The 22,494-nt window shown below is 39.1% G+C and overlaps 6 protein-coding genes across 6 annotated transcripts; 1 reads left to right on the top strand and 5 right to left on the bottom strand.

Moving 5' to 3' along the window:
• Nucleotides 1–9,575: 9,575 nt before the first annotated feature.
• Nucleotides 9,576–11,182, bottom strand: EAF02_002951 (uncharacterized protein; the record flags this gene model as incomplete). The annotated part of the gene is made up of 2 exons (XM_038898999.1): nucleotides 9,576–10,095; nucleotides 10,203–11,182. The coding sequence occupies 2 exons, from the start codon at nucleotides 11,180–11,182 to the stop codon at nucleotides 9,576–9,578; spliced, it is 1,500 nt and encodes a 499-aa protein (XP_038761287.1).
• A 772-nt stretch (nucleotides 11,183–11,954) lies between these two features.
• EAF02_002950 (uncharacterized protein) lies at nucleotides 11,955–14,783 on the bottom strand. The gene is made up of 5 exons (XM_038898998.1): nucleotides 13,735–14,783; nucleotides 13,555–13,680; nucleotides 13,240–13,496; nucleotides 13,171–13,189; nucleotides 11,955–13,111 (listed from the first exon to the last, which is right to left on the bottom strand). Exons 1-5 carry the CDS (start codon nucleotides 13,797–13,799, stop codon nucleotides 12,313–12,315), a joined length of 1,266 nt encoding a protein of 421 aa, XP_038761286.1. The 5' UTR covers nucleotides 13,800–14,783; the 3' UTR covers nucleotides 11,955–12,312.
• A 568-nt stretch (nucleotides 14,784–15,351) lies between these two features.
• Nucleotides 15,352–16,028, bottom strand: EAF02_002949 (uncharacterized protein; the record flags this gene model as incomplete). Its single annotated transcript, XM_038898997.1, has 2 exons — nucleotides 15,352–15,836; nucleotides 15,896–16,028. 2 exons carry the CDS (start codon nucleotides 16,026–16,028, stop codon nucleotides 15,679–15,681), a joined length of 291 nt encoding a protein of 96 aa, XP_038761285.1. The 3' UTR covers nucleotides 15,352–15,678.
• Nucleotides 16,029–16,515: 487 nt separating this feature from the next.
• EAF02_002948 (uncharacterized protein) lies at nucleotides 16,516–17,785 on the bottom strand (the record flags this gene model as incomplete). The annotated part of the gene is made up of 2 exons (XM_038898996.1): nucleotides 16,516–17,259; nucleotides 17,480–17,785. 2 exons carry the CDS (start codon nucleotides 17,783–17,785, stop codon nucleotides 16,516–16,518), a joined length of 1,050 nt encoding a protein of 349 aa, XP_038761284.1.
• A 669-nt stretch (nucleotides 17,786–18,454) lies between these two features.
• Nucleotides 18,455–19,423, top strand: EAF02_002947 (uncharacterized protein; the record flags this gene model as incomplete). Its single annotated transcript, XM_038898995.1, has 1 exon — nucleotides 18,455–19,423. One exon carries the CDS (start codon nucleotides 18,455–18,457, stop codon nucleotides 19,421–19,423), a length of 969 nt encoding a protein of 322 aa, XP_038761283.1.
• Nucleotides 19,424–19,638: 215 nt separating this feature from the next.
• Nucleotides 19,639–20,679, bottom strand: EAF02_002946 (uncharacterized protein; the record flags this gene model as incomplete). The annotated part of the gene is made up of 2 exons (XM_038898994.1): nucleotides 19,639–20,616; nucleotides 20,674–20,679. The coding sequence occupies 2 exons, from the start codon at nucleotides 20,677–20,679 to the stop codon at nucleotides 19,639–19,641; spliced, it is 984 nt and encodes a 327-aa protein (XP_038761282.1).
• Between the last annotated feature and the right edge of the window lie 1,815 nt (nucleotides 20,680–22,494).

Genomic DNA, 22,494 nt, shown 5'->3' with positions numbered 1-22,494 from the left:
TATAAAAGGTATATTGATTATTGATTGAGGGATACGAAGAAGGTAAGTGATCGGAAAAGATTTGGAAGAGAAAGGGAAATTCGGGTAATCTATATGCTTCGAAGGCTTTGCGTTGTTGCTAGGCTACAGGATGGTTTCCTCTGTTTCCCATATGCCTTCCTGTCGCGAAAAAAGCAAAATTTGCGTACACGCCTGTTTACTACGCTATACTACAATGTAAACAACAACATCTCATTAAGATCGCCGATGCATCTACGGATTAGGTAATTGTAAAGCTTGAGGGCAAGCTTTTTCGAAAGAGGAAATAATATTACGGATCGCATCCAATCGTAGTTGCGATCGCTTACGTGCACGCTTGTGCACATGCACAATCATGTATATATAGCTAGTATATAGAAGTGCTCTATGAGCGCTTTGCTCCCGATTCTGTAGTTATAGATTCTAAGGATAAATTGTACCCTGCTCTCGCAGTTCTTCTAAGGCAAAGTGTCACAATCACTTTAAAACCTAACCCTTCGAAAGATATTAGGAGTATTCAAAACTATTCCAATCCTTCCAATGGAAATAGAAGCAGGTATAAAGCCTGCAAAAATTCAATTAGATTCAAATATTAGATAATATATATTCTGTTTAATCAAATTAGTATCAAACTACCCAATCAATATCGAAAAAGGTATACTAGCTCAACATCAAACTAATTTGGAAGCAATCTCCATTCCTCTAAGAAAACAATATAACAAAAAGACCATTGTTCTCCATAAGAAATGACTGGCTCAGTGGTAAAGTGATTAGTGCTCACTTCTGCTCAGAGCCATATCCCGATTGATATCTATCTTTTCGAAGCCTAGTCATCTACAAAACCACAACTTATCATCCACATACAATCAAAAAAGAACATCATACCCCCTTCCCGATCCTCTAGCCCCAATATAAAGAAGCCTTCGTTCCACCACTACCCCACCTCCCCACCAAAAAGTGATTCCACCCATACCCGAGCGGGCATATTATACCTCCCTCTCTCGATAATAATAATCGCCTGCTTACAGCAGCCTACAATCACCTCGGCCTTCAACAGTCCGATCACTCCGGCCTTTACCAGCCTATAATCACCTCAGCCCTTACCGGCTGATAACCCCTACCTTTTCACAAAGGCCTCGAACAACCCCTGGACTACTCAGCATAAAGTGAGTTGGACAGCCCGAACTTGCAAGTTGAAGTGGAGTGGAGTGGCGAGAGTGCTTGTAGTGCAGCCGCCCTGCTCGCTACTAGTATCACAGCTATAGAAGAACGGAACGCTTGGCTATACCGGCAATTGTATGTATATAGAATTGTTAGTTTAGTCCATCCCTAGTACCCCCTGGGAGGTCGTGGCGAGCCCCTGTGGCTTGCCCCCCGGATGTAAATTAATATAAATAAATAAATAAATAAATAAGAAAACAATATAAGCCTACTCAATTGGATAAAATCAGAGAATCGATAAATAAGGATTTCAACCCCTCCTCATTCGAAAAGATCATTCATTTTAACTTCCCCCTATAAGAAAGAGAAATTCCTTTCAGAATTAATATCAGTAATTCGTCAAAAGAAGATACTGTTACTTTTCACAATATTGTTTTCAATTATAGAGATAAGGATACTACTTATATTTATACTGATGTTTTTTTCCATCGAAAAAGGGAGTAGATATTGGGATAGGTATAGTAGCTATATAGTCAAATAATCGAATTTTATATTAAGAGTGAAACAATATTGGTATTAATCAATTGATATATAATGGAGAGCTTTGTGGAGTTACAAGAGTTATCGAATATACTAGTTTAATTGCTTATATTGATCAACTATTCAAAATCTATTCGGATAATCAAGTAGTTTATATTGTTTAAAGACACCTTCAGATTATCTAGAACAAGTATATCAAATAAGAGCAATCAAAGTGGCGGAAGTTATTAAAGCTAAAGGAGTTGAAATATCTTTAAACTGGGTTTAGGATATATTTCAGTTGAGGAAATGAATTAGTAGATAAACTAGTAAAAGAAGTAATCACAATATGATCCATTTCAAATGAAACAAGCTTTGAATTATTAGGTATAATTGTTAAAGAATATACTTCAAATCAATAGCTTGATATTCTCAATCAATATAAACTCAAATCAAATCAATCTCCATCAACTTATTCAAAGTTATTTCTATAGAAATTGGTTCGAAATCAAGCTACCAAACGGAACTGCTCGAAATACTGCTAATGTATTCTTTCAACTCAAATTAGATTATAGATATATCAATCCTATTTATATCACTTCAAACTTACCAATAACAAATACAGATATAATAATATCGAGATACCTTAACACCTCCTTATTAAGTGTTCGATATATAAAACAAAAAGAAAAGAGATCTTTAAGAAAATACTATTATCCAAAAACACTATACAATTCTTATTATATACAAAAATAGGTATCGGATTAGCTATCAAATTTATCAATATCACCAAAATCGCTACAAAGGCATGGCATTTAGCAAAAACTCTTGAATAAGAAATAATAGAGAAAGGAATAGTAATAGAAAAAGAAAGAGAAGAAAAGAATGAAAAAGAAATAATTAAGAAAATAAAAAAGAGGTTTGACCTCCTCACAATTTCTTGATTTTCAAAATTTTTTTATTATATATATGCATATAATAAACAGGCATTGTTCCCCAGTATTTGTTTTCATTTCCCCCAATTAGATCATATCCAATATTGTAAATTAAAAAGTTACCCGTTAGGCCCTTAGGGCCTAGCTGTCCTATATAGTCTTGGACTGAAGATGGACGTTAATAAAATCAATCAATCAATATGCTATCAATACATATACAGATTTTCATCTGTTTTATGCTGATGATATTGCTGATCGCTGCTTGGAGGTCTCGGTATGCCCCGATTGTTTTTGTGTTGAATATATAAGAGTTGTAATGTAATCTATTGTTTCCTTTGTATACTATTATTTGTTCTCTATATATAATATATCTATATCCTACTCGCCTATTATCCTTATCGATCTGTTCTGATCCATTAGAGAATATAATGATCTGATTATATATACGCTTATTTTACCATTCCTGGAATTGCTCTGCCGCTGCCTTTTTTGTAAAGCCTCTAATGGGATCTGTTTGATACCCTGATATATAATAGAGCTCTGCTAAAGTCGTTTCCTTGATTCGAAGAAGGTACTGACTGATTACCTAAACCTTTGTTCTGGCTGGCTGCAATTAGCCAACCCTGCTGCCAGAGGAATAAGTGGCTCTTATCCTTTAATGATAAAGAGAGTATTTTGGATTAATAATTTGGATATAGAGGATTGCTTTTTATTTTATTTGTTCTAATACTACTTCTACTAATAGAAAAGCACTATCCCTTATTATCACTATATTCGGGGTTGTTTGCCAAACTGAAAGGACTCCTCTGATTGCTATTTATAGAATCTTATTGATAGCTAGAATTGCTTTTTTTAATTAGACACTTATTACCACTAATATCCCATCTCGATGCTATCCAGTGATTTTTGTTTGTTCTAAATATCATACCTCTGCCCTATAGAATAGGACTGGATATAAGTAAGTGATTATTGTTTTCTATAAGAATACTATTAGAGATCTATTTATAATCCGAATTAGTCCTTGAATATAATAAGCCAATTTCCGGTCTTTGACTACTTGCGTTTCGATATACTATTTGAATGTAAGCTTGCAATCAAATCATACGTCTAGTTATTATAGAGCCGATTCTAGTGCAATCGGAAAGATAATACAATCGCGGTTTATTTGTATACCGGATTGATAGAATACTTATACCATATTATTAAATCATTTTTATCTTTTTGAATACAAAGATTATTTTATTCCTAGTTTCTTAATAAAATATACTTTTTATATCTTTTGTTAGTATTATAATGTTTTATTATGTATTGTATTTAGTTATTTATTTATTGTGATTTATTTATTTATTTATTTATTTATTTATTTATTTATTTATTTATTTATTTATTTATTTATTTATTTATTTATTTATTTATTTATTTATTTATTTATTTATTTATTTATTTATTTATTTATTTATTTATTTACTTTATTTATTTATTTATTTATTTTATTTATTTATTACTTTATTTATTTATTTCTTTATTTATTTTACATCCGGGGGCAAGCCACCAGGGGCTCGCCACGACCTCCCAGGGAGTCCTAGGGATGGACTAAACTAACAATTCTATATACATACAATTGCTGGTATAGCCAAGCATTCCGTTCTTCTACGGTTTGTAATGCTAATGGCGAGCGGGGCGGCCGCGCTACGAGCGCTCTTGCCGCTCCACTCCAACTTGCAAGTTCGGGCTGTCCAACTCACTTCATACTGAGAAGTCCAGGGGTTGTTCGGGGCCTTTGTAAAAAGGCAGGGGTTGTCAGCCGGTAAGGGCTGGGGTGATCATAGGCTGGTAAAGGCCAAGGCGATCGTAGGCTGCTGTAAGCAGGCGATCATTATTATTGAGAAAAGAAGGTATATTGTGATCACTCGGATACAAGTAGAATTACTTTTTTCAATAAGGAGGTGGAGTAGTGGTAAAACGGAAACTCCTTTATGTTGGGGCTAAAGAATCAGAAAAGGAGTACAACGCTTTTCTTTGATTATATACAAATAATAAACTATGGATTCGTAGGTGATTAGGCTTCGAAAAGACAGATATCGATTGGGATATGGCTTTGAGTAGAAGTGGGTATTAATTACTTTTATTATTGAACCAGCCATTCCTTATGGAGAATAATAGTCTTTTTGTTTACAATGTTTTATTATTTATTTATTTTATTTATTTATATTAATTAACGTCTGTTTTGAACCTCCCTAAGGGTATTTAGATATGCTAAGATAAAGAACTATTTGAGCAGTGTGATTGTCGCGACTGAATTAGCAATTTAACTTCAATGCCAGGGGCTATTCGCTTTTTTGTGGGTGCGATTCGTTTTTGTTTCTAAAAAGGAATATCTGATCTGGGTTGTTGTTGAGGTAGAGCTTGGTTTCTGAGTAGATAGGTTTATTATGGGCTTTGATTTTTATAATAGAAGAGAAAAAGTGAGAGTAGGTTGTTATTTGTTTAATCAAGCAGTAGGGCTTTTGTGTTATATATTAGGTTTGTGGTTTTTAAAAGTATAGTATATTTGAATGATTAGTTGAATGATGAGTTTATAAGGGATAGGTAGTAAGCTTTATTGAAAAGATTATTGCTTTCTAAAAGTCCTTTAATAGTTAGGACAGATCTGAGTGTAGAATTTTGAGTTGGTGATCAGCTGAGTAAGCTTGCTAGGTATATGTAAGAATTTCTTGATATATATGATCGCCTGCTTGTTAGATTGCATTTCTACAGGGGCAAGGGGCCAGTCTGAACGCTTTAGATTGTTTATAGTGCATTTAAAGAAGTGATATGGTTCCTTAGCACTGCCGCATAAGCAGTCCAGCTTGTTGTTTTGATGACCAAATCGCTGATGGTAAGCGGCGTAGTCGCCGTGGCCTGTTTTCATAGCTATCAGTCGATGTAAGACAATGTTTTATTAAACACTTACTAATAATCGGTATAGATAGATATCGTTTATATACCCGAATCAGAGTTTAGGGTCTTACTGAAATAATTCTACAAGATAAAGTATATACAGAACTAGCAAAAAGGGTAAGCCTTATAGAATACTATATTCCATTATGCTATAGCCAATTATTGCTTCATTAAATCTAACCCTAAATTGCCTCTAGATTAGAAAGAAATCAATCAGAACGATCGGATTCTATAGGAATCCCTATCCCCTCATTCGTTTCAGGAGTCTGTTTTTAAGTAAAGCATCGAACGCTCCTTATATATTCAGCGTAACCATTGTAATCTCATAGCCTTTATTAAATACTACTTCTATATTGTAAATAAACGACGCTACTAAGTTTATAGCTAATCATTTCGAAAGGGTTTCGCAGTATTGTAAACTGAGTATTTTTTATATCAAGACTATCCACACTAGATATTTTATTATAATCCTTTCAAGACTCTTCCCAATACAAGAAAGAAGAGTAATAGATCACCATGATTATAGGGATATTTAGTCTATCTTCCCTACTTTTGATAGTATAACTATCTTTACTTGCTTTTATATTATAGGAAAATAATTGAGCTATAGATATTTATTGAAAATAGTATATAGAATTAGGCCTATTTCCGTTCAAATAGTCTTTAGTAGTCTCACTATGATCCGGTCTATCCCTAGGGATATATTCGAAATCCCTATAGTGTTATATTCCATTTTCTTTATAGAAATAGACTCCCCTCAAAATAGTTTTTTCCCATTTTGATTATATCCAGAGTTCAGAAGATTATTAGTAGCTTTGAAGTGTTATAGAATCTTTGAGCATAGCAGCTCGGCCTTTTCTTTATTCAATGTAATAGTGCGTTTGCCTACTATAATTAGTGGAGAGTGGTATATAGGGTTTAGATTGTATTATCCGATTACTCTATATAGGTCTTAATCTGATTTCATTTTATTAAGGAATTTCCTTTAGTACCCTCTTTTGGCCTATTATATACATAATAAAAATACTCTATATTCTATAAAGTAATTACTATTAATTATACAGCTCTAAAGATATACATTTCAAGTAATTATACAATCGGGTATCCACTAGGGGACTGATTTTTCTGTTTTTTGATTTGGTTTTTCTATCATTCTAATTGCTTATTATAGTATTTTCTGTATATTTTCAATGACTCGATTTAGGGCTATACTTATAATTACTATCTGTGCCTCCCATTTGATTCTCATTATATTAACTAATACCATTCTTTGAAATAGAAATAAATCTTTTTTTCTAATACAATATATATATTAAAATCTTGGTACTAAGCTTACTCTTTATATAATAATGAGAAGAGTATTATAATCGAATTTGTAATATATATCAGCCCTTATTTCTATATATATTCCTGGGATATTGGAAAAGACTAAATCGATCACATATCCTGCTCTATATATTGCTTGATCCGGAATGTTTGTAAACTTGAGACCTTTATTGCTAAACCATTTTGTAAGTTGATTACTACTATATACTGTATTTATATCTAGCTCGAATAGTATATAATAAATATTAAAGTCTCCCCTAATGATTATATCCCCAATTGATATTAGATCAAGAATTATTTTTAGGACTTCTGAGATATTCAATTCCCTATATAGGTTTAATAGTTTAATTCTGTTTATAGAAAGCCATATATAGTCTCTATACTCCTCTCCTACTAATTATAATATTTGTAATCTAGTCTCAGTTCTGATATATATCATTACTCATAGGCGTCCCTACCCTTCCTCGCATATCCCGCTTACCCTCCAGGAGGTTATTGGGGACAAGTATTGGTATCTGTTATATGTTTGAGTATATATATTGGATACTTAGGGCTCTTGTATATATATTATATTGATCTTTTCCTTAAACACTCACTGCAATACTGTTGTATACAATACAAAGCTTTTTTGTGTATTTATTTAGATAATAAATAATAGATTCGATTTATTTATATAGATCTTTCATTATTATATTATATCCCCCAGTCATAGCCTAATTATTTAAAGCTTCAAGGTTGAGATTCTTATTGATCTTTACTACTCTACTATAGGTGATACATTGACCTTACACATTTCGCTCTTTATTCATTAATCTTGGAGGTTAGCTTTTATAATAATAAGGAATATTATTATTATAATGATAGTGGAAGATCTAGTCAATTTAAGCTTAAGGGATAAATCGAATATATATAATAAGAGTTGAATTGAAGTCAATTTAGAAGAGCTAGGCTGAGTTGAGATGAAATTGCTTGCTTTTTCCTAGGTTTTCTTTAAAGAATATCCTAGGTTTATATAGTTTATAATGAAATTCTAGTATTTTCTATGCTTATAAATAAGATTGATTTGAATCGAATCTTATAGAATAATTTTATATAATAAAAAGAAAGTACAACCAATCGATTTAGCGATATTTCCCATATACTTCTATTTAATTCCATTTCATTCTATTCCATTATAAATCAATTTGATAAGAGATACTATTATATAACTATATGATAATATGATTTTATAATATAAGATCATATATATGCATATTAGTCATTAAGATATCTCTTAATTAGTAAGATATTAATAAGTGATTAGTGGACTTATTATGAATCCTCACAGTAATGATTTGTATTAGAAAGCGGGCTAAACGCATTAGGCGTATTAGGTAATCACTTTGGTTGATATACTCAACTGGATCGTACATAGCTTTCAAGAGAATACGCACTACACTTAATACCAATAAATCTACCTATTCTACACGTCTTTTCTGGTGACCTACGCAGGGACAAAATGGATATGGTTTCCAACCTCCTCTTGATTCCTTTCAAGTTATAAGGCATTAGCTATGAAAAACACCTTTTTAATACTACGAATTGCTTCATTCTTTTTAATACGATATATTACAGTTTTCTGCGACGTCTTTATTGATGGTTTGTAGGCTGCAATACCTTTCGAAATCCCTCTTCCTTTCGATTTCTCTATTTCGATTTCTCCATTTCAATCTCCGAATAGCATCACTTTTCGAAATCTCTCGAACCTCTTTCGAAATCACCTTTTTGAAGACCTTATTCGAATCACCTTTCGAATCTTTTTTGAATCCTCCTTCCTCCTTTCAACAATACGATATTCGACCTTTCAATTTATACTACAAGTCGACCTACAATCACTCTCTATGATACCATTTTAAGTTTACGTTTTTGAGGACATTATTAGAGCTATTTAGAGGCTCTAGAGCACTGTGTAGTGACTCAATGTCAGCTGGGGACCCTATCGTAGTATAGAATATCCAGGTCATTTTAATGTTTCCTTTATTCGAATCACCTTTTCTACCTAGCCTTCAAGTTCTTCGATTAGTACGTCACACATAGTTCAGTTTCGACAGGGATATCGCATACAATACAACAATACAGTAGGAAAGACAATTCAGGCCTCATATGCTAGGAGATTGAAGAGTGGATGGTGTATTACGGTTCTTAGCTTGAAAGCTAGTTCCATTTTCGAGGCAATTGGCCTTAAATTTCAGGGGATAATTTGATTTTCTATACAGGGGCGTATAGTCTTTTTTGGGATGGACTAGATAACAGAGTGAATACTACAGCCCCCTCTAGCGTGGTTTTTAGCTTTCTAGCACCTTAAATAGCTTCAATCTTTCATAGGAAATACAATGAAGCTTTTCACCCTCTTCAATACGTATTTAGCCTCTTTTCTGTATTCAAATACTTCTTGAATGAATATTATCCTACTCGAGTATCTATAATAAATAAGTATAAATCTCATTTCAATTTAAACAAAAATAATATTCAGAAGTATATCATTTAATTCCAACTCAGAAAGTACACTAAAAGAACGACTATCTTAGGCGATCGCTGGGGTTAATGTAGTTAAGTTTATTCATCTTGGCTTACATAAAATCCGTGTCTCACTTATTCAAGTTCTACATCCATTATCATATGTCCCATCCTTAATCCTTAATCCATAAACGTCACCGTCTTTGTCCTGACCCATTCCTCCAAGCCAAGCGATCCAAATCGTCCAAACCCACTGTTCTTCATGCCTCCATGCGGAAGTCCCGCCTCGTCATGTATACTCCCATTATGCCCATTAATATGCACGGCACCACTTTCTACTGCTTTCGCAATGCGCAATCCCCGCTGTAAATCCCGAGTATAGATACCTGCTGCGAGTCCGTAGTCGGTATCGTTGGAGATACGGATCGCTTCTTCTTCGGTGGAGATTTCGATCACGGAGACGGTTGGCCCGAAAGATTCTTCGCGGTAGATGGACATGGAGGGGTTGACGGATTTGAGGATTACGGGGAACATTTTGTTGGTGGGGGAGAAATCAGCGGGCGGCGTGCCGTGGAGAATAGAGCCGCCTTTGGAGAGGGAATCGGAGATTAAAGATGCGTTTTTAGAGACGCCTTGAGAGTTGATGAGGGTTGTTGATGAAGAAAACATCTCTGCAGCAGCGGCTGCTAACTCCTTTTCGCTACATGGTTTGTTAGTTTTATTTCGCACTTTCGTTATCTTCTGCTTGTTGAGCAGGACAAGAATGACGAGGCAAATAAAAAAGGAAATGAAGAATGGAAAACTTACAATTCTGCTGCAACATTCTTGTGGACAAGAATTCTTTCTGTACTCATACAGATTTGACCCGAGTGTAAGAAAGCCCCTTTTGCACACTCCACAGCTGCTAATTTCAAATCCGCATCTTCCCACACAATCACACTAGCTTTTCCACCCAACTCCAGTACCACAGGTTTAAGATTCTTTCCCGCCAATTCTCCATAGACCTTTCCTACCCGGGTACTACCCGTAAAGTTAATCTTCTTAATGATCGGGCTCTCAATTATTTGTGCCGTTCTCGCCGGAGCATCCTCACTTGAAACTGCTATGTATGTTAATACACCTTTGGGTAACCCAGCTTTGTGTAAGATGTCACAAATATGCCAACTGCACATTGGTGAAAACTCTGGTGCTTTGAGAATTGCACAATTGCCAGCTGCGAGTGCATAGGTGATGCTTCGGAAACCGAGAATATAGGGGGCATTCCAGGGTGCAGCCCCGAGGATAACTCCATAAGGTTCTTTATAGACAAGTGCACTTCGACCTTCCTCTGACGTCATCGGGATACTACCGGCGATGGAACTTATACGGCCGGCAACGTCGAGAAGACCTTCTCGAGCAAGATGAGTATTAAATCCGGCCCAAATGGGGTCCGAGCCGGTTTCTTTAATCATGGTTTCTTCAAGAGTAGACTTTTGTTCGAGCATTATCTCGGCTGCTCGAAGAAAGATATCGCGTTTTTGCGGTGGCGGTAATCTGCTCCATGCTGGGTAGGCCTTTTGAGCTGTATCCAAAGCGAGTTCAATATCAGATGCAGATGCAGATACACAATCGTGAAGATGTGAATTATCTGATGGTGAATAGACGGGAAAAGTTCTGCTAGATTGGTGAGGTTCGTTGTTGATAATGAGGGGTATTGTGTGAATTGAAGTTGAGGATGAAACTGCATCGTTAATTTTGGATGATGTCTTGGCTGTGGTGCCAGTGGCTTCAGTGGCGGAAGGAGACATATTTTTGTGAATATAATAATGGAACTTGTATATCGCAAGAAGTGTATGGTATGATAGAACCAAGATAGTAAATAAAGGAAATATATTGTGTTTTTGTAGTCTTCAGTATAAGGTTTGATGGATGAAAATCTTGTATTACCTAAGCCACTTTAAGAAACAGCTCCTACTTTTAGTAGCTCTGGGATCAAGTCTGTAGATTGTGGGGTCTTGCTTCCAAGTTGTTGATTCTATGATTGTAGGAGTGTAGGCAGCTGGGCAAGCAAGGAACAGCGGAACAATTGGATAATAGTGGGGAAGTGGGGGCGAATTGATTGTTGGGTTACAGTCTAATGGTCGGAACCTTCGAATGTTGTAACTTGTAACCAACCCCGCTCAAAAGTATGGGGAAGCTGCAAATTTAGTCAACCCACGGAATGGAGAAGTGGCTTGGAGACACCCGGGAAATGCTTACGGCAATGTTGGTAAGAAATGTCGAAGCCAATGAGAGACTAGAAGTATCGAAGCAAACACCATATGGAACTAGGTAGGTGGGTACAATCCATGACAATAATGAGGAAATAAGGACAATGGACAGAAGGACAGAAGGACATAAGGGAAATAGAGAAACGCTAAGACCGAGTCTTTGGCAGAGGATTGTGACCTTGCCGGCTCCTAAGGAATCCTCATCCATCCACTTTCCGGAAACTTTTCCGGTACTTTATCGACATCATTGACGATTCAATTATGCATACGGAACTGAGCTTGTTGGAAAGAAAGCACTCGCACCATATGAAGCAATCCATCTTATCATTTTTCTATTGATTATTTCTCTCATCTATCTCGTGCCTCACGTGCTATTCTCAACAACCAGGAAAAGGACGCTCAGGGCTATCATCAGGTGTTACACCAATAAATTACCCCTCTCTTGGCACCTCTTGCACTAGATCTTCGCTTCTCCCCGATAACTAGAATCTATCTTGCCCGTAACTCCCCGAGCGAATGAAGGGGTATCGTTATTGCATCGTAAATTTCGCCAAAATACCATCCTCCAAATAATTGCATGTATGAACGTCATTGGGCCCCGTATCCGCTCTCTTGAACCACCCCCAAAAGAAATTTCATGTTTTCTTGTGAAGCAGTGTAGAAAATCTTCAATTGCCTGGAATCAAACAGGCTGAAGTTGCGCATTGCTTCCCATATTTTCTACTCGTCAAAGGCTGTGGGATCAATCCCGCTCTTGTCAGGTTTTGGAAGTGCCACTCGGGAGCAGATTCGGTCTTCCATGTCCAGAAAACCCAGCCTGAGTGAGCTTCATATGCATCAAGTTGTGCTTCCATGAAATATGCCAGATTCACTTTGTCGACTTCAAGTAGCCCGTCAACTGTCCCAACATCTTTCGACTGGCAAGATCCATACCATGCAGGACTTCCGGGATATGATCCATCGTATCGAGAACCGACACCAAAGCCATTCAACCATTTTGCACAGTCTGTTTGTGCTCCACTGAATTCGCCAACAATTGTCCACTTGTCTGTATTCGCCAAGTTTCCGACTTGACTACAAGCAACCTGAATATGTTGACAAGGCTTCATGGCGACCTCTGCAAAGGAAAAGATTTGATAGATATGGGTATCGAGAATAATATCATTGACTCCAGATTGGTAGTTCATGAAACCATTCCATGAAGGCGGAGAAAGAAAAGCGTCATGAATGACAACCGCGGTATCAGGATTCGCGTTTCTCACATTTCCCCAACCATCATAGTAAAACTGCTTAACTGCTCCCATGTCAAGAGCCCAGTTCGCTGGTTCATTGAGAAGCTCGATCCCAGTCACAACGTCTGTGGCTGGAGCATAGCGGTAGGCCAGCGTTTGGATGGCAGCCAATGTTTGCTTGGTAGAATCTCCTTGAGTCCAAGTGACAGGTCCTTTCCGTCCCGAGTTATCGAACCTGTAAATCTCATTAGCTTTTTCTTCCCACCAATATTCATGTTATATCAATCAACGAACCCATTTTGACTTCCTGGCGCTGCGCAAAAGTTAGCGAAGATCTTCATTCAAATATGCAATATGCCTCACCCCCGTGAACATCTAGAATCACTTTCAACCCTGCCTGTCTCGCCCAGCCAATAGCTTTGTCCAAGTAAATCAACTGTCCCTGGACATAAGGATCCCCAGGCAATGGATTCAAAGCCCAATATCCAATTGGGATACGGACATGATTCAAGCCTACACTTGCAATCTCATTGAAATCATTCTGCGTAATCCAAGTTGCCCAATGTGCGTTTAATAGATTTTGTGAAGCAGATTTCCCAAGTGTTTGAGTCAGAGTGTACCTAGCATGGGTGCGGTGTCAGTCAATCTATACTGGTGATTATGTTGTGAGAAACGTACTCATCTACCCAAGATCCATAGAACAACGACGGAGTAATCCAGGGCTCCAGCACGAACCATCCTCCTAGGTTGACGCCGCGAACCTTACTGCCATTGTAATCGAAGCTCAGCCCCTTCTTCTTAAGTCTATATACGTGTTAGTGAACACCGATATCAAGCTTGATGTGAGGTAGTTCTCACAAGGGTGTAGCTTCAGTCATTAGCAGACATGCTACAATGATGAGAGTTCTAAAAGACGATACCATTTTGGCTGAGCTTCTAGACGTTTTCTAGAAAATTCCTAGAACGTATCCTGATGTAGTGGGAAAGTCAATGTATATGTATTTCAGAAGACACTGAAAGAAAACTTGTAAATGAAAAGGCAGGACAAGAACTGTGGCTGTAAACAGACTTGTCCGTCTTCATAAAAAATCCATTGGGGATAGTGTATGTAAACATGGCAATGGATAGAAATCTTTATTAGCCAAGCTGCATGACATGTATCGGGTGATCGCACAAAGCCAGCTTTTCGGAAAATGCATTTTTGACAGGCCAAAGCTAGGTAGTATTTTTCGGGCCCCACAGCCAGTAGAGAGAGACATCTATGTGGAATTTCAACGTTGACTTTGTCTGCAAGGTTGTAGTGGAAGTGAAATCCAGACAAATATTATTAGTGTAAGATACAAAGTAGGGGTGAATTTATGGGACTGCCGCTTTTAGTCGTTGAAAAGCTCAAAGAAACTGCGAAATTTAGAGACAAATTTTGACGTTCTTGAAAGTACCTAGGTTAGGCTAAATCTTGACTTTTAAAATCTCGCCAAAAGGCATCAAAATGATACATTGAACCTAATATTCAATAGGAGATGATTTTGATTTGGTTCTAAAGCTCGAAGATCTCAGAATAACTGAAATAACACCGATAAGAAGAGCACTTCTTGAATGCTGGGCCAAATAGGCAAATGAGGAATCCTAAAAGCAGCCTTGGATGTTTGTCCCGAATGATGTCGGCACATCACCTGTGTTGACACAACATGCTGCAGCTATTATATCTGTCGAACGAAGATTGCAGATATTCGGAACGTTTGCGTTTCCTGGTTGTCAATAAAGATGAGAAGACCTTGCTCTGTGTTGTTCCATACAAAACCATGATTTTAGCTATCTTTACTCACGTGTAATATAAATATACGACTCATTAGCTCTTTTTAATAGGTCGTGGTATGTGAATCGACATAAAAGGTATCGTAATCAAGAGGCAGGTAGTTCCACGAGGACAGTTTTGAAGAAAATTGTGTGAAGTCCTTACCTGAACGACTCGGGCCTATTTGATCCATTTGACAATTTCTTAAAGATATGACCACGTCGGAGAATAACCTGGTGATACACATCGGTTTGCGCATCGTACACTTATTGGTCTTCCCGTCGACGCGAGTTAATTAGTGCTTATAAGCAGCCAACGCCGATTACGCCCGAATTTGAAGATGCCCAACCAAAACATTAATATCGAGTTCCAGAAACTTCTTGCCGAGGCTTGTAATGTGCCATGCTTCAGAGTTCGTGGATAAATTCCCTTGAATTGTGGCAGCCAGCCACAATGATGAAGAATTTAAGCTTTCAGGGTCAATCAGTCCATGAGATATCAAAAAAGCGGGGTGCAGTAAGAGGCGGCTCTGATGATCCATCTTCATGCACACCAGATCCAAAGTATGTCATTAACCGTGACAAGGGCTCTCACGTCGCCGAATAGTATTACATCTCTGACATAAAATCAAGGAATCGACCTAAAGTAGAGCGAACTCATGGCTAGATCTTCAGGTCATAAGGGACAAGAGATAAGATCTATCAAACATGTAAGTATCCGAATATCTTCAAGAATCGCGAACTTCATCATCCGATCCTTCGACCGACTTCGGACCTTGAAAAAGGCACTGTAACTCATACCTACAGTTGCTATTCACATGATGGTCTACGCATGTAGAACGTCGTGTAATTTTGTGAAGTACAGCTTTGCACACGACATGTAGTCGAGCATCCGATATCAATCCGTCATCGAGAATTGTAGTACTTAAAAAATTATCCCAAAACAAACACATATCGAAATAAACTTCACGTGATACCAATGCACGCCATTGAACACATCTCCTTCAATTAGGATCTAGAAGAGCCCTCAGTCTGATTTCTTTCGAGCTGCTGTCGTGTGCTTTTCTCCTGCTCTAACTTCCGCTCTCGTTCCAACTGCGCTTTTTTCTGCATAATGGATGGATCAAGAAATGGCTGAGGAATTGCGGATCCGTTGAATTCCACAACTGTGAAACACAAGTAAGTCATGAGTATAAGATCATAGTAGAGAGTTGGGAGAAACTACCTCTAACGCTATCACTCTTTGTACGTGTTACCTCGTTCCTGAGTCTAGGAGGTTCGGTATAGGATAACGCCAATGGATTTGATCGGGGTGGACGTGGTGGGCCTTTGAGCAAGGGACGTTTTGAGTCAGACATGATTTTGAGATAGTGACTGTTAATACTGAGATTCAAAGAGACGCCCTGGTTATTCTTAAGTAAAAAATACAATTTTCGGTTTTGTGGAAAAGTTTCGACGCATTCCCAACGATGAAATGCTCCAGATTGAATGCACAATACAACTGTGACACTAGTCTTTATCTGGACTAGTTTTTACTATACGGTCTTACGAAAGGGAAGCATCATGACAGTAGGTTTCAATAAAACAAAAATTTATTTCTATAGAGCAATCCAAGTTCTATGTGATCCTTCTCCATTGACAGGAACTTAAATAATGGCTCACCTGAGACAGTCTTTTCCACCCAGCTTATCAAGAGCCAGCTGTTGGTGACATTTGCCTGCGCACTTTTCACCTCATTGCAAATATATATCAACGATCCATACATATCACCTACCTCTATTGTTTGTACACAATATACGCCTTTTTTCCATAATCCCGTATCTCTACCATATTATAAAACAAACTTTAAAAGCTCAAATCTCCTATTTTTGCTTCCAATTCTTTCAAATTTCCTTCATCCCAACTTCCCTCCACATCATTCGGTACTGCCACACTCTCATATACACTTCCTAACACATTCAATAACTCTCCAATACCACCCCCATTAGCAAAAACATACGCTCTCGCATACACGGTTTCAAAGCCAACCTTGAACTTTGTTCCCGCGGGTACAAATGTGGTTTCTCCCGCTGGTGCTATGACTTCCTCTCCGCCAATTGTCAACTTGAGCGCGCCATCTACTGTGTATATAGCATGGTGTGTGTCTTTAAATTGAACTTCCTTGTTGAATGCTTTGGATGCATGTATAGAACTTCCTAAAATGTCATAGATGGAGAATCTGTTGTTTGTTTCCTCTCTTCTGCACATAGGTCTCACTACTGTGCCACCGATGACCGTCTTTTCTCCTTCTCCCTCCTTGAGGAAGTATCCTCCGTTCTCGCATTTTCCGGGTAGCTTATTTTCGGTACCATTCCATGGCTGTGGATCAAAACTCTTCTTCTCACGCACTGGAATCATATCGAATTTCTCAGTTGCCGCCATAAGTTTTGGAATCAAAACTTTGAAAGGATTGCGGTTGTCGTTTGTGGGGAATAGGGGACCAGAATATGGTTCGCCAATGAAGCGGAAGAATTCTTCCCAACCACCTGGAATAATTAGGCCCAGGAACTCGGTGTGGAAAGAAGCAACTTGATATTGATGGATAGTTCCCTAAAGAGGAGAAGAAATCAGCATTTGTAACATATAAATATTATGTCCCATCTCAAAGATGTTTCATCTCAGCTTAAACTCTAGCACTTGTTTGAGTGTCCATAGTAAGTTGAGCCTTAGAAGATAAATGTAACAAAGCTATATCTCTACAAGCTCACTATATCCCGAAACCCCACCACAGAGACGGGAAACTCGAGCTTCAATCACAATATCTACTTACCGGTGGCACGCTGGCAAAATCACCTGGACCCATACTCCTCGCCTCATTATTTGCCCATACATTCAGCGTACCCTTCAAGCACAAAAATACATCATGAGCCTCCTTATGATAATGGAATCCAATTGGCTTATCCTTAGTTCCGCCTGTTCCCACTACCGCAAAAGCATTATTCGTTTCATTTCCAGTAACGAGTAATCTCATGGTGGAATTTGAGGTTGGGATTGTCCATAGTTCACCAGTGAAACAAGGAAGGACGTAGGGCGTTGCTTTTCCGGGAGGAGTGGTGAGATGGGGGACTGGGGCCATTTTTGAAGGGTATGTAATGATTAACTTTGTGGGAATTTGGGAAGACGTGAAGATGTGAAGAAAGTGAAGCTTGTCTCTGACGAATTGATATGATTTGGAACAAAAAAGATGGGAAATGGGCAAGAAAATATACTGTCTCGTCCACAAGCTTCATTTGCAGAGCTACTATAAATTCCAGGGGAGCGTCCGCACCGTCCACTATTTCCATGTGGACGCTGCTCCTCCCCCACAGTCTCAGATTCGTGGGGATTATCCCCAATTTTCTAAGGGTACAAGCCTCTCAGGGGATATTCCAATTGTCCGAGATTGACCGATTCCACTTTCGCTACTTCAAGCCGAACAGCATCGAGCGATGCTTTGTGAGATTCCATCTGTGGATAGTGGACGTGGGATGGACTCGTAAATGCATACGTATTATTGGGTAAGCTATGTATGTGGACGGCAAAGCTTGTGCTCGTCTACCTAGCAATGATGAAGCGGAACTCCGCTCTGGAAGATATAAGTGGTGTGTAAAGAATACTTCAAACCATCTGGTCATACACACGCATCTTTCTCATTATTTGTCAAGCTTTAAAGTTGTTTGGTATCTTGAAAAACACAAAATTCTCTTCACAGCACCAACTATTCATTAATATATCCTACATCCGTCATCACACCACAACCGCAACCATGGAAGCACTCAAGAACCTCTCCCTCACAACCGGCACCTCCATTATGGAAATTCTTTTTCCCACCGTCAAGATTCTGGCCCCCCATCTCCAAAAGAACCGCAATTCCATCCTCTCTGTTCCCCGCAGTACGCATACATACGGTTCTCACACCCGTCAAACCCTCGATCTGTATCCTTCCAGCACCGCCTCTGGCACTTCTCCTATTCTCATCTTCTTCTACGGCGGTGGACTCACTCGCGGTGATAAAATTCTCGAGGTCCCCATCCTTGATAAACTCGTTTATCACAACTTGGGCTCTTTTTTCTCAAAACAAGGAATCACAACTATTATTCCCGATTATCGACGTGTGGACAGCGAGACAGGTGGTGAAGGGGCCGTCTACCCCAGTGGAGGTGAAGATGTATCGGCCGTTCTCCATTGGCTTTCCAAAACCGATCTATTAGACGGCAAAGGGAATAAAAAACAAGTATATCTAATGGGGAACTCAGCGGGTGGACTCCACATCGCTACATATCTCCTTGAGCCCCGCTTTCTCGAGGAGAGAAAGTCATGGCAGGGGAAAGCCAAAGTGTCATTGAAAGGGGCGGTAGAGGTAGGAGTACCATTCAGTTTTGAAGAGGCGTTGGCTGGTCGTAAAGATATGCTAGAAAAATATTATGGAAGTGATGGGGATGTTCTTGCGAAATGTCCTCATGGATTGTTGAAAGCGGTAGGAGAGAGTAAGAAATCGAGAGAGGAATTGGGTATTCCGAAATTGTTGGTTATGAATTCAGAGTATGATCCTGTGGACGAGATTTTAAAACCTAATGATGGTTTTGTGAAGCTAGCAGAGAAAGTATGGGAGGAGAAAATTGAGGTCATTAAGATTGAAGGTCATAATCACATTAGTCCACCGATGGCTTTAAGTACTGGGGAGGGAGAGGAATGGGGCGAGAAGGCGGCAGCATGGATTAAAATAAATTCTTAGGATTCTTGGCAATAGAGACGCACCCAACTACTTTGTCTCACATTACTATCCAAGCCCCTAATATCATGTCTGCAAACTTCTTTTGAAAGTATTAGGTGTAAATAATCGGACGATTTTTCGAAGATATATTCGCATATATGACAACTTTTGCGAGTTAATTTAATTTCTAGGGTATCCGTTTCCAGCCTGCCAAACGCCAAAGTAATGCCCATTCCCTAAGCTTCGAAACTATCATTCAGATATCTCACAAAGGTCTCCTTAATCCTCTCCACTGTCACCGGATTCGTCCTCTGCAAACTTATGAACTGTCTCCTCAGACGCTGTAACGCCGGCAGTCCCACGGGATCTCCAGGTAACTCCACCACCACCTCCTCCCCTTTCGAATTCTCACCAACACTGATTTCTCCTCCCCCTTCACCAGGGTGGTCTTTACTCCATTCCAAAATCCGATTGAGAACCGTTTGGGTCGTCTTATCTAATTCGTATAGGAACCCCTCACTACTGTGAACCTTTGCTACTGTCGCTGCGTTTGGCCTGACAACCTTCCTCTTTCCTTCTGAATCATCTCCGATTATAGCATCCCAAATGGCGTCTCCTGGTACGTTTTCATCTTCCCATACGACTGTGAATAACGGAGAGTCCCAGCGTACCATCGCATTTGGTTCCTCGTATCTGAATACTAGATTTCCCCAATTATCCTTTTCATATGCTTTATCCTCCTCCTTGATCTCCGCTCCCTCCGCAGATTGTTCCGAAGGTGGAAGATTTCTTCGTTCCAATCGTGCTTCATTAACCTCCTTAGCTTTATCAGCAGGAACTCCAACATGCACAACACAACATCCAGTCCTCATAGCTTTTGCTTCGCAGAATAGTTGATATCTCCACCCTTTGATATAATTTCCTCCATCCAGTATTACCACATCTTTATTACTTAACACCCTCTTCACCGCACCATATATTGTAGCTCGAGCATCTTTCTCACTCGCATTATTCGATCGCTCATTAGCAGATTTAGATTCAAGGTTATACACTTCGCGGGAAATGGCAAGAGTGTGGTCAGAGATGAGGTGGACACGGAGGGAGGAAGAGGGACTGCTGGGAGGAAGCGAAGATATTTTTGCGAGGAAGTATTCGCGAAGTTGAGTAGCCCGGTAGGTTTTACCGGAGGTAGGGTAGCCGGTCAGTATTATGAGCTACATCGAGGATATAGTGTCAGCATCATCGAAAAGGTATTGGAAGGGCTCACTCACTGGCATGTTGGATGATGTATGATGATGGAATGCTGCGTTTGTGCGAGTGGAAAAATATTCTCGGTACCGGCACTGTATCATCATGGACGTAGACTAGATAAGAGATGATCACGTGTCGATAAGACTACCCCTCCACGCCCTCCATTGACAGTACCTAGGTACCTAGTGCGGGGTCGTTGGAAAGCATGACACTTGCCATAATGCTCAAGTTCAAGCTCAACTTGCGATCAACAGACTTGATTTCTCAAAATATCATGCATCCTGAAGTCAAAGTCATTCTGGAGAATGGATATCACTCAAAGAAATCACAAAACGCATCCAATTGTCTTAAACCTATCTTCTCAGTTTCGCTCCCTCTCAATTGTTCATGGTCTGCTCGAAGCACTTCGCATATTGCGTGAAGAAACGAGGCGGTTATCATTACTTCCCACTATGCAAGCGGCATCTTTTGCATGAAGTTCTCCCGCTTGATCGTTCCCGTTGTTTCTTAGTCTACGTCTACTATTGCTCGACTGCATATAAGATATCTGAATTGGTTCTCGTAGTGTCTCAACATTGGCGTCTACTCGTGTCAGTTCACCGCCCCATTCTTGCGTGTTCGGATACTCGCTTGAGGCGGTACAATGTGATTAAAATCGTAGCAGCTGAGGACTCAAAGTTGTATTTTGATTTGGCGAGACTCATAGACTGATGATAGCTGACACGGAACACAGGTCATTCGGCCGTGTTCCAACACGATGGCATTTTCCAATGAAATTATAGGCTGACGGCTGAAGTGAGAGTTCACTGTGTGTATGTTATCGTCGTGCGTTTTTCTGGACTTCTGGTTTGTTGAAGCTTCCCTTGAATATTACACAAAATTTCGGCGAAAAGCACACAGTCACTGACTCACTGCATTTGGAATCATGCCGATGAGGGAGTAGCTGGGCTTGTACATTCTGCAGATTAGTTGGATCTAATCAATCTACTCGCTTGCGATATATGAAATGTGAGAGAGTGGAGTCCAGAACACCTGCTACTCGGTCAGTACCACACAACATGCAATGGGGTTGAAGTGAGATTTAGCACTGGTGCGTGGCTTCAAAGCTTCTTCAAAGGCTACGGATTCCTTTCGGGTACTTTGGTGACACTCATGTTGGAATGCGAAGTTTCTTGGAAACTAACTTGGCTACAGGAATTGTAATTTCTTCAGCCGTTTGGGAGTCTCAAATCCTACACGGGATATAACATTACTTGATATGGTCTACACAGATCACACAGCAAGGGCTCCTAGGAATGCTAGGTGAAAGATCGAATGTGTTCTTTCTCAGCAAAGACCAGGAAGCATTTTAGGGAAGAATAGCCTGCATCGGCGTGAAATGCACACGGCAACGAACCTCGGACCGTGGTAAGCAGCATCCTTGAAATTGTTTATGCCGAATTTTGCTTGTGTTACCGTGATTTCGAATCGCTGTGCCAGGGACGTACAAAGTAGTGGAACATAGGAGGACATTAACCAAAATTTCCGGGATCTGGCGGTTTAAACTTGTAGCTCCATACACATCACACACAGTCGAAAACGTTTGATCCTCCAATTGCTGTCGAATTTTATAAAGCTTTTGAAAACTGTACAGTAGACCAGCATGAAAGTGGATTATTCCAAGCGGGCGGCAGGCCCAAAAATCGCGCAAAGAAAATTGAAAATTTGCACCCCGCCCTTGTTCAATTGAAAAGGCCTTTATATTTTAGCCTTAACCGCCTCCACCACAAAATGGATGTTGTCATGTCATACAAAGTAGGTACCGCGAAAGAGGACCACACGAGAAAGACTCATCGGGTGTT

The sequence above is a fragment of the Botrytis sinoallii genome, assembly GCF_014898435.1.
Source record: "Botrytis sinoallii strain Bc 23 chromosome Unknown BSIN_004, whole genome shotgun sequence".
Lineage (NCBI taxonomy): Eukaryota > Fungi > Ascomycota > Leotiomycetes > Helotiales > Sclerotiniaceae > Botrytis > Botrytis sinoallii.
This window is presented reverse-complemented; position numbering and strand designations above follow the sequence as displayed.